General features: G+C 40.3%; 1 protein-coding gene across 1 annotated transcript in view; it reads left to right on the plus strand.

The window, feature by feature from the left end:
* LOC134359533 (golgin subfamily B member 1-like) overlaps window positions 1–12,476 on the plus strand; it is a 111,942-nt gene that overhangs the window by 26,646 nt on the left and 72,820 nt on the right. Inside the window, exons 2-4 of the mRNA XM_063072935.1 lie at window positions 6,463–6,572; window positions 7,600–7,752; window positions 10,012–10,167. Coding sequence (XP_062929005.1) covers window positions 6,471–6,572; window positions 7,600–7,752; window positions 10,012–10,167 — 411 coding nt within the window. The 5' untranslated portion in view covers window positions 6,463–6,470. The remainder of the gene's footprint in view (window positions 1–6,462; window positions 6,573–7,599; window positions 7,753–10,011; window positions 10,168–12,476) is intronic.

The raw sequence follows: 12,476 nt of genomic DNA on the forward strand, positions 1-12,476 counted from the left end.
GGAGAGTAGAGCAATAGGCTAAGCACACAATCCTGAGGTGCACCAGTGTTGATCGTCAGCGAGGAGGAGGTGTTATCACCAATCTGCACAAATTGTGGTCTTCTGGTTAGGGTAGGTTAGTAAGTTGGCTGATGACACAAAGGTTGGGGATGTCGTGGATAGTCTGTCAGGTTGTCAGAGGTTACAGTGGGACATCGGTAGGATGCAGAACTGGGCTGAGGAGTAACAGATGGAGTTCAACCCAGGTAAGTGTGAAGTGGTTCATTTTGGTAGTTCAAATTTGAAGACAGAATATAATACTAATAGTAAGACTCTTGCCAGTGTGGAGGATCAGAGAGATCTTGGTGTCTGTATCCATAGGACACTCAAAACTGCTGCGCAGGTTGTCAGTGTTGTTAATAAGGCATATGGTGTGTTGGCCTTCATCAACCGTGGGATTGAGTTCAAGAGCCGTGAAGTAATGTTACGGCTATATAAGTCCTTGTTCAGACCCCAATTGGAGTACAGTGTTCAGATCTGGTCACCTCACTGTCAGAAGGATGTGGATACTATAGAGAGAGTGCAGAGGAAATTTACAAGGATGTTGCCTGGATTGGAGAGCATGCCTTATGAGAATAGGTTGGGTGAACTTGGCCTTTTCTCCTTGGAGCGAAGGAGGATGAGAGGTGACCTGATAGAGATGTATAAGATGATGAGAGTCACCGATTATGTGGATAGCCAGAGGCTTTTTCCCAGGGCTGAAATAGCTAACATGAGGGGGCATAGTTTTAAGGTGCTTGGAAGTAGGTACAGAAGAGATGTCAGGGGTAGGTGTATCACACAGAGAGTGGTGAGTGCATGGAATGCATTGCTGGCAATGGTGGTGGAGAGGGATGCAATAGGGTCTTTTAAGCAGGTACATGGAGCTTAGAAAAATAGAGAGCGATGCAGGAGGGAAATTCTAGGCAGTTTCTCGAGTAGATTACATGGTCTGCACGACATTATAGGCCCTTTGGCCCACAATGTGCTGTAGATTTCTTTGTTGTTTCACAGTTCATTTGTGGCTTAACCTTAGACACTAACATTGATGCATTGTACAGTGATGCATTGCAGTCACTTATAATCCTCCATATAAAAATAGTTCATCCTGCCTTCAGTACAAAATCTTTTATATTTAATCTTAGATTTATGTTTCCTCAGTTTCAATCAGTGAAAGTAGTCTTTTTACTGTTGCGCTCCTTCATAATATCTAGATGTCTATTAAATAACTCCCTATTATCTAACAAATAAGAGGAGCCTTTTCTGGTTTGCTGCCAGTGACTAATGGTGTTCCTCAGGGGTCAGTATTGGGACTACTACTTTTCACATTGTTTGTCAGTGATTTGGATAATAGAATTGATGGCTTTGTGGCAAAGTTTGTGGATGATAGAAAGACAAGTGGACTGGTAGGAAGCAATGCGATTGCAGCAGGAATTGGACAGGTTGGAAGAATGGGCAAAAAAGTGGCAGATAGGGTGGATGTGGAGAGAATGTTTCCTATGGTGGGGTTATTCAGAATTAGAGAGCACAGCTTCAAAATTGAGGGGCGACCTTTTAGAACAGAGGTAAAGAAGAATTTTTTTTTAGCCAAAAAGAGTGAATCTGTGGAATGCTCTGCCACAGACTGTGGTGGAGTCCAAGTCCATGGGTATATTTAAAGCAGAATTTGATTGCTTCCTGATCGGTCAGGGCATCAAAGGATATGGCGAGAAGGCAGGTGTAGGAAGTTGAGTGGGATCTGGGATCGGCTATGATAGAATGGTGGGGCAGACATGATGGGCTGAATGGCCTAGTTCTGCTCCTATATCTTATGGTCTAAAATAGCTCTACAAAAGGTGCCTAGACATTCAAACTGTAGCTTGTGTATATGTTCTCTTGCACCAAGTAATGTGTTAATGAACATGCTTTCTATTGCTGCAATATCCCTCCTGCGGTGTAGTGATCAAAATTGTACATCTTCATCTGGATTAACATAAGAACATAAGAAATAAGAGCAGGAGTAGGCCATCTGTCCCGTCGGGCCTGCTCTGCCATTCAATAAGATCGTGGCTGATCTGGCCATAGACTCATCTCCACCTACTTGCCTTTTCCTCATAACAGTTAATTCCACTGCTATGCAAAAATCTATCCAACCTTTTCTTAAATGTTCTTGTGTAATATGTAAAGATAACCTTCCATGACTCATATTGGTTATTTTCTGTAGCTATCTGTAACAGTTCCTATAGAACATAGCACAGGATCTGGCCATTTGGCCCACAGTGTTGTGCCAAACCAGCTAAAAAACATCCAAACTCTAATCCCTCCATGTCCATATTCCTCCATCTTCTTACATCCATATGCCTATCCAAATATCTCTTAAAAGCCTCTCATGTATTTGCATTTACCACCATATAAGGCAGCGCATTCCAGGCATCCATGACTCTGAGTAAAAAAAAACTTACCCCTCACATCCCCCTTGAACCTACCCCTCTCTCTTTCAATGCATGCCTTCTGGTGTTTGACATTTCAACCCTAGGAAACAGATGCTCTTTATCCACTCTGTCTGTGCCTCTCATAATCTTGTAAACCTCTATCAGATCACTCCTCAGCCTCCTACACTCCAGAGAAAACAATCCAAATTGATCTAGCCTCTCGTGATAGCACATGCCCTCTAAACCAGGCAGCATCCTGGTAAACCTCTTCTGCACTCTCTCCAAAGTCTCAACATCCTTTCTATAGTGGGTGAACTGATCTGTATGCAATACCCCAAATGTGGCCTAACCAGAGTTTTATAAAGTTGCAACCTAACCTGCTGAGTGGTGGAGTGCTTTACCAGAGATGGATTGGGCAGTATCCACTACTTTTTGTAAGTTTTTTTTTTGTTCAAGGGCATTGCTGTTTCCATATCAGGCTGTGATGCAGCCAGTCAATGTACTCTCCACCACATATCTATAGAAGTTTGTCAAAGTTGTAGGTGTCATGCTGATCTTCGTAAACTCCTAAGGAAGCAGAGGCACTGCTGTGCTTTCTTTATATTTGCACATGTGCTGGGCCCAGAGCAGACCCTCTGAAACGATAACACTGAGGAATGTAATGTTGCTGACCCTCTCCACTTCTGAATCCCTGATGAGGACTGGTTCATGGACCTGTGGTTTCTAATAGCATATCTATAGTGTTATACCTCCTTTCTCTAAAATAAATGAAAACCATTTATCTGGTCCTGGACTGCATCAACCTTCTATGCCATCATTTTATTCTTTGCTGTTATTTTGCTCTTTTTAATTTTTGATAAGTATCCTCATTTATAGAAAATCTGACAGATTAGATACGTACTTAGCATTTCTTCTATTTGCTTATTCTCATTTATAGTACTACAATTACCCATTGTCAAGAAGTCAGATTTTTTTTACTAACCTAATTACAAAGCAATACTGTGATTTTGATATCTCTGAGAAATTGCTCTCCATCCTTCCCTTGCTTTCTCAATTTTAACCTTTTTTATTCAATATCCTGCTCTCTACAAATTTCATACTTAAATTTTGTTTGTCATCCATGTAATTTGCACATCCAATGATTTTCTTTTTACTGATGCATTTGAGGAAAATTGTAATTTTTTACTATAATTTGAAATTATTACCTCATGCTACCTCTTATTCCTTTTTTTTAACATTTTCTGTTGTTTATTTTTATTGGTATATATTTGTTCTGTAACTCTTACTATCTCCTTTTTAAAATTAACACATTAGTCTACAGTCAAATATGCTAATAAATCTATCACCTCAACCCATCTAGCTTCCTCTTAACCTTTGAGATCTTTTCTATCCATTTTAATCACTCACTTTCATTTAATTTTCTCCTTTTTTTTTATAGTCCATTCAGTCACAATTAACCTACTGATTTATGCTATTACAGTACACGCTGCCAGGAGTTTTTTTTTTCATCTTGATCAATAGATACTATCTTGATTCTAAAGGAAATTACAGTGTCACAGCAACATCACAAGTGCACAGATAAACAAATATTAGAAGAGAAGTAGAAAGAATAAAAAATAAGTTCCCACAAACAGTCTAACAGGAGGAGATCATCACTTCCCCGGCTATAGGTTGACTCATTATAGCCAAGGGTAAGAATGACCTCATATAACGCTCTTTGGAGCAGCGCAGCTGTCCTAGTCTCTTACTAAAAGTGCTTCTCTGTTCAGCCAAGGTGGCATGCAGAGGATGAGAAGCATTGTCTAGAATTGCCAGGATTTTCCGTAGGGTCCTTTGTTCTACCACAGCCTCCAGTATGTCCTATTTGACTCCTATAACAGAGCCAGCCTTTCTAATAAGTTTATTGAGCCTGTTGGCGTCACCCGTGTTGATGCCATTGCCCCAGCACACCATTGCATAGAAGATTGTACTGGCGACAGCAGACTGGTAGAACATGTGAAGGAGAGGCCTGCGTACTCCAAAGGACCTCAGTCTCCTCAGGAAGTAGAGGTGACTCTGGACCTTCTTGTATACAGCCTCTGTGTTGGTGCTTCACTCAAGTCTGTCATCCAGGTGCACCCCCAGGTACTTGTAGGTTCTCACCACATCCACGTCCTCACCATCAGTAGTAACAAGGAGCAATGCAGGCTTAGTCTTCCTAAAAGTCCATCACCATCACCTTTGTCATACTGGTGTTGAGCTGCAGATGATTCAGCTTGCACCATTTGACAAAGGCCTCCACCAAGGCCCTGTATTATCCACCCGATCCGTCAATAGGTGCATGAAGATGCACACTTTCGTAAGTTATGTGCCTGTACTTCAGTAAATCCTTACTTGTTTTTCTATTTTCCATTTTCTGTATTAGGGATTCCCAACCTGGGGTCTACAGGTCCCTTGCTTAATGGGATTGGTCCATGGCATAAAAAAGGTTGGAATATGAAAATGCATAATTACAACCTTACATATTGATTCAGTACAGAATTAAGTCATTCGGCCAATTAAATGTTGGCTTTTTTAAAAAGTCAATTGGACTCAATCCCATGCTTCTTTTCCTTGAACATCGTAAATAATTCTGTTGCTGCTCATTCATCTCCAGCTTTGCCTGACGTCTGTAGCAGGGAAAATGCTAAAATCTGTTGTTAAGGAAATGATGACAGGGCATTTGCAAAGTAATAATCGATAGGGCAGAAAGATTATGGACTTCTGAAAGGGAAATCATATTAGAAAAATTCTTTTAGGATTGTTTGTGGTTGTTACTTGTCAAATAGATAAAGTTGAACTGATTGTGGTGGTGGATTTGAAATTTCAGATCTCCCTGGATAAGGTGCAACATGTAAAATTAGAGCGTGTGGTACTTAGGTAGTATATGGTAATGATGAAGGATTAATTAGTGAAACTGAAACAAGGTAGGAATAAACTGGTTCCAAAATTGTTTTGTTGATGGGAGGAATAGTATAATGGTTCATTTTTGGATTTGTGGCCTGTGATCACATGCCTATCTCTCAGTTGCCGTAGAAATAGGTACTGAAGTTTGCTTGTTCACAAATTCCATCAATGAGGCTGATGAGCGCTCCAGTGTAATACTTTCAGGTTTGTTGATGATTAAAAATATGGTAGCATTTTTGCCCTAAGGAAAATGCAGAGAATTCAGAGATAGGCTGAGAAGAAAGGGCAAGGTAAGGACATGGGAGATGGAATAAAATCTGTAAAAGAAAGTGAGAGTATCCGCTTTGGTTGGAAAAAATAGAACGACAATATTTTTTAAGTAGTGAGCGATTGATGACTTGGGTGTTTTATACAAATCACTGAAAATCATTATGCAAATTCAGTATGCGGTAAGAAGTAAATTATATTTATTGAGAGAAGATTAAAGTTAGAGACATCTTACCTGCAACTGAAATGTTGAGATCTGATCTCCCTACCTTGGAAAGGTGAGACTTATGATTGAGGGAATCTTCAGCAGATTGACTCATGAGATACTAAGTTTGTCGTGGGACAGATTTACACTGAACGCTTAGTTTAGAATAATAAGAGATTACCTTGCTGAAACATAAGGAATGTCTTACTAGGCATGGTTGGGTTGATACAGAGTTGATGTTACAGCTGGATAAGGCATCTAAACTCCAGCGTCATTGTTTCAAAATAACAGTTGAACCATTCAGCAGTAGTTTCATCGCCAAGATTGTGAACAATATTTTGAAATCATTAGCTGATAGTACTGTAGAAAGTAAGTTACTGAGTGTGTATAAGTACACAACAATGTGATGCAAAGAATTAAGGGATTCAAGGGATTGTAGTCCTAGTGGAAGGGAAAAAGAATTGGCTGTGATCTTATTTAATGGTGGAACAGGCATAAAAAGCCAAATATCCTTCTGTATTTTTTGCACTACCCTCTTTTACCTGAAACATGGCTTCCTGGTACATCATTATTTGCTTCTTACATTATTTGCCTTGAGGAATGACCTAACATTTTGTTTTTTTGCTTCTCATGCAGCTCCCACCATGTTGAGTCGCCTGTCAGACTTGGCAAAAGGAGTCAATACTGTGCTGCAAGACCTGTCTGGTGAAGATGGTGGAAATGAGACTAATGCCTCCCAAAGAACAGTGAGTCTGAGTTTAGCAATAATGTTAGAGGTAGTCGCTTGTATTAATTAGGTGTCAATATCTCTAGAATATTTTCTGTTGCAAATTCTTCTTTGGTTTTAAGAATCTGTTTCAGGAGGAGGCTTCTCCTACTCTGCCTCTGTCATAAGTAATATTGAGGTACTGTATATAATCGGAATATAGTGGAGCAGTGATTATCCTCTTTGAATAGAATTAATAGGGATGTATGCACGGGTTAAGTTAGCTCTGGAAATGAGGTAATAGTTCTCAAAGTTTCTTTGAGTTATGTTTGAGAGATGTTGCCCTGGAGGTGGGAAGGAATGTTAACATAAGTGAACAATATCTTCTTTGTTCGTATCACATACAAGACACTAATGATTGTAAAGGGTATTATCAGGGACTATAAAAGGGTAAGAGGGGTAGTGATGAAAGTGTATGCTCACTAAGTGTGACCAGCAAAAGTTTTTCATTAAATTTCCACCTGTGTGGGCTTAGAAAATTGGTGTCTGAAACATATAAGCATTTACTTTACAAGGGTGCATCAGATTCTGTGAACAAAAGGCTATGTAGTGGGGAGAAGTTATGTAAAATGGACTGTATTCCTTGGCTGTTCCGAAGATTGAAAATTGATATTTGACAGTGTAGATACTGAGAGGCAGTTTTCTTTGCCAAAAAAAACAGTGTCATGATCTCAAGATGACAAATTAACCAATAGGTTGAAAATTTTATTACTGAAAGTTATGAATATTCAGATTCTTTATCCCTGTGGATGCTTAATCTAAATATGTTCAAAACAGGAAAGGCTTGAGGCCACTAAAAGAATTAAGAGTTAAAACTGGGGAACTAATGCAGAAGTCCATCTGTGCTCATTTGCTTCACTGCTGCAATTTGTGTGCTATTTTTCTAATATTACTCTGTACACAGGGAAGTAAGAGGAGTATTAATCATTTCTCCAATAGGCTACACCCATGTACTAATTGCTGGTTTGACCTATTCCCATTTTGAGCTATGGATTTGTGTTACGTAGGTGACCAGTCACCAGTCTGGGATGGAGACCGGTGGTGAGGTATCAGAAGATGTGGTGGAGCGTCTTGCACACACAGAGCAGTTAGTCATTCAACTCAAAGAACTTGTACGTGAGAAAGACTTTCAACTTCAAAGTAAAGATGTTGCATTAAAGGTATGTTATGGTATTTATTTCTGATTTGGTCTGGAGTTAACAGCTTTTGGCACGCCAACATATCCATTGCATTGTCTCCCTCTTGTACCCAGTCACTCAGCCACTATATTAGGTAAACCTGTACACCTGTTCATTACTGCAAATATCTAATCAGCCAATCATGTGGCAGGAACTCAATGTATAAAAGCATGCAGACGTGATCAAAGGGTTCAGTTGTTGTGTAGACCAAACAGCACAATACGGAAGAAATATGATCTAAGTGACTATGACCAAGGACTGATTGTAGGTGGTTTGAGTATCTCAAACTGCTGATCTCCTGGGATTTTCAAATACAGCAGTCTCTAGAGTGTACAGGAAATGGTGTGATAACCAGTAAACCATTGAGTGAACGGCACCTTGTGGGTGAAAACACCTTGCTAATCAGAGAGGGCGGAGGAGAATGGCCAGACGGTCCAAGCTGACATAAAGGCAACTGCAACTCAAATAGCCATGCATTACAACAGTGGTGTGCAGAAGTGTGTATCTGAATGCACATGTGTTGAACCTTGAAGTGGATGGGGCCACAGCAGCTGAAGACCACTTCGGGTTCCACTCCTGTACTTATAATGTGGCCACTGACTGGGCCACTTTATTGGGATCTCTTCTGGGGAGGGTATGACCCATACAAAAGGGACGGATTAAACCTGAACCTGAGAGAGACAAATGTCCTTGTGGGCAGATTTGCTAGAACTGTTGGGGAGGTTTAAACTAATTTGGTGCGAGATGGGAAAGTGAGTGATAGGGCTGAGAATGGGGCAGATGGTAGTGTCCAGTGAGACTGTCAGGAAGGACAGGTAGATGATAGAGCAAAATTGCAGTCAGTGTCATTAGTTGCAATATAACAGGGACAAAATAGAAAAAGGTGACAAATACATGACTGAAGGTGTGCTATTTGAATGGTTCCAGTATATGGAATAGGGTAGATGATCTTGTAGCACAGTTGGAGATTGGCAGGTATAATGTTGTAGGGATCACTGAGTCACAGCTGAAAGAAGATTATAGTTAGGAGGTTCACAAACAGGAGAAAATCTGCAAATACGGGAAATCCAAAGCAACACACAAAATGCTGGAGGAACTCAGCAGGCCAGGCAGCATCTGTGGAAAAGACTAAACAGTCGACTTTTCAGGTTGAGACCCTTTATCAGGACTGGAAAGGAAAGAGCAAGAAGTCAGAGTAAGAAGGTGAGGGGAAGGAAGGAAGTACAAAGTGGCAGGTGATGGAGGAATCTGATAGGAGAGGACACAAGACCGTGGAGGGAAGGGAAGGGGGAGGAGCACCAGAGGGAGTTGATGGGCAGGTAAGGTCGTAAGCTGAGAGAGGATAACAGGAATGGGGAATGGTGAAAGAAAGGGTTGGAGGTGCAATTACTGGAAGTTTGAGAGGTCGATGTTCATGCCATCAAGTTAGAGGTTACCTAGATACAAAATAAAGTGTTGCTGTCCATAAGATAGATGGGAGGCTAAAGTGTAAGGATACACATCGTATCGTAAGTACAGACAGGGAGACAGAGGAGGTGGTGTGGTTCTGTTGGTAAAAGATGGAATTAAATCCTTAGGAAGAGGTGACATTGGGTCAGAAGATGTCGAATTGTTGTGGGTGGAGTTAAGGAATTGCAAGAGTAATAAGTCCCTGATGGGAGTTGTATACAAGCCTCTGAACAGTAGCCAGGCTGTGGGCTACAAGTTCAAAGGGAGATAGGAATCGCTTCTTTTAACATTGTATGTGAATGATTTGGATGACGGAATTGATGGCTTTGTGGCTGAATTTGTGGACAATACAAAGATTAGCGGAGAGGCAAATAGTGTTGAGGAAGCAGGGGGCTGCAAAAGGACTTGGACAGATGAAGAGTATGAGCAAAGAAGTAGCAGATGGAATGCAGTGTTTGGAAGTGGGTGGTTATGCACTTTGGTAGCTGGGATAAAAACATGGAGAAAATTCAAAAATCTGCAGTGCAAAGGGACTTTGGAGTCCTAGTGTAGGGTTCCTTAAAGGTTAATTTGAAGGTTGAGTTGGTGGTGAGGAAAGGAAATGGGATGTTAGCATTCATTTCAAGAGGACTAGGATATAAAAAAACAAGGGTGTGATGCTGAGGCTTTATAAGGCACTGGTGAGGCCTCATTTGGAGCATCTTCCAGGGTGATCTGCTCAGTGTGATCCTGCACAAGTGAGTATTGACCATAGCATACCATTTGATAAGTGAATATTGAATTGTTTTGTAGGAGGAGAAGGAGCTCTTTGATGCCAGACTCTCAAAGCTAAAACTACAGGCGAAAGCTAAAATTGCCTCATTGAATGCCAGAATTGAGGAGCTACAAAAACAAACATTGCACTCAACACCATCACAAACAGCAAGTACAGAGGAGAATGTTGCGGAGGTATGGAAGCAGATTAGCCTGTGTGACAATGACTATTTATAAGTATGTATTGTGAAAGTTCTGTTAATCCAGCTTTACATTTATGCAGAAGAGGTCAACTAATGGAATATGATCAGTGATAATATTGTGGTGGTTTCTTTGCTTTTCTGATTCAAAGCATCATTTTTTTTGTTAAAGAATGGGACTTCATTATAAAGCCTCAGTTGAGAACCAAAGCATACAATCTGGTGTTTTACAGTTCTTTTTGACCTTAGAACTTCAAACAAAGGGAAAGAGGGTGTGATGCCAAGTGAGAATTGATACATGGCCAAATGTCTGTGCTACATTAAACACACAGCCCTCCAGTGTTGCTTTGAAAGCTTTCAGTAAAGAGATAGTGGGTTGACAGGAAGTGTCCTATATTCTAACAATGGTTAATCATTATGGAAATTTTACACAAATAGGTTTAGATCTAGACAGAATTGTACATTACAGAAATTTGCCCTTCAGTCACAATGTCCATTCTGAAGATTTTGCCCTTCGTGCCTCGCCTCTTCAAGTGCTTATATAATTGTCTCTTTTACACAGTGATTGTATCTGGTTCCACCATCTCTTCCAGCAATGAGTTCTAGATATGAACCACTTTCTGTAAATTAGAAATAAATCTTCCCCTCAAGTTCCCTTTAAAACTTTTCCTCTTGTCTTAAATCTATATCCTCTTGTTGTTGATACCTGCGCCATTGGATAAGGAATCTAACCACGTATCTATGCGTCTTTAGATTTTGTATTCCTCTGTCAGGTCACCCTTCACCTGCCTATGAAATGAGCACAGCCTATCCAATCTCTTCCCATAATGAAAGTCCTGCAATCCAGACAATATCCTAGTGAATATTACCTTCAGTTCTGCCAGAGCCATCACATCCTTTCTGTACCATGGCAACCAGAGAGAGAAGTATTCCAAGTGTGGTCTAACCAGTGTTTTGTAAAGTTGTATGTGATATCCAAATTTTATGTGAAGGCAAGTGTGCCATATGCCTTTGTCACTACCCTATTGATCTCTGTTGCCACTTTCAGGAAGCTATTCAACTTGAAGCCCAAGGTTGCTTTGCTGATTAACATTCCTTGGTATGCTACCATTTTCTGCAATTGTCCTCCTGTAGTTTGACTTTTCACCTTGCATTACTGAAATTTTTCCTATATTAACAATTGATTATTGGAATTAAAGTGGGTAAAAATGGAATCACCATGTGAGCAGATTTTCTCTCTAATCTTTGTATATGACCTGCTGTGAAAGGATTAAGGTATCTTGGATCTATTTACTGTCGGCTATGGTTCGCTGATCCTCCATCACGTTGGCCGCCGGCTCTTGGTGGATATTTGTGAAGCTTAGGAAGCTGTTGCTTGTTGTGATTTTACTTTCAAACTTCTTTGTGAAGTTGGTAGTTATTAAAAATATTCTGTTACTTTTGTATTGAAAAGACATTTCAGCTCCTTTCCAATCTCTGTAGCCACCTTTATTCCAAAAACCTTAATCTTATCTGACCTACCACAGGTTACCTCCATGTTACAGGCATTTGGGTAACGAGAACCTGACATTCCAGAATTTAAAGATTTATTTATTATCAAGGTGTACAACTCTGAAATTCACTAAATTAATTGGTTGGCAGTCATAGTTGAGTCCCTCCTTTGCCGTACCATCTCCAGTCTAAAGAAGTGAACCGATGCCTCAGAGTACAGCACTCTTGTCCTGTTCATCTGTGAAGCATTTTTTTTTCCGACATACTGTGTTGGGGAACCACAGTTGCCATGGCTAGCTCCTTGAATAATCCTTCAGCCTGTACTTACTTCCACTAAGTCACTGTACTTTAACTCATTACTCGTTTGAATTCCTCTCTTTTACTACCTTTCCCCCATCTACCCTGATAGTTAAATCCCATTTCTTTCCCTGATATCTGCACTTCCTAAACCATAAGCCTTGCCTCACAGAAAAAGCCTTGTAGATGAAGACCATGGCAACATAAGATGTCTCAAGACTTTATTCATATGTCCGCACACTGGAGTAGTCATGACAAAGGAGGGAATCGACTGTGTCTCCCAAACCATACAACAAGATAATGTCATATCTGAATATTATTTCCCAACATCACTGAGTGGCTAAAAATTAAAATTGACAAAATTTATTTGTTTCACACAAGCCTTCTCCATCCCCTATCAACCTGTGCCTTATATATACATAAAGACTTGGCCTCCACAGACTGCCTGTGACAATGAATTCCACAGATTCATCACTCCGTCTAAAGAAATTCCTCCTCATCTCCGTTTTAAAAGCA

Source organism: Mobula hypostoma, chromosome 20, assembly GCF_963921235.1.
Source record: "Mobula hypostoma chromosome 20, sMobHyp1.1, whole genome shotgun sequence".
In the NCBI taxonomy this organism is placed as follows: Eukaryota; Metazoa; Chordata; class Chondrichthyes; order Myliobatiformes; family Myliobatidae; genus Mobula; species Mobula hypostoma.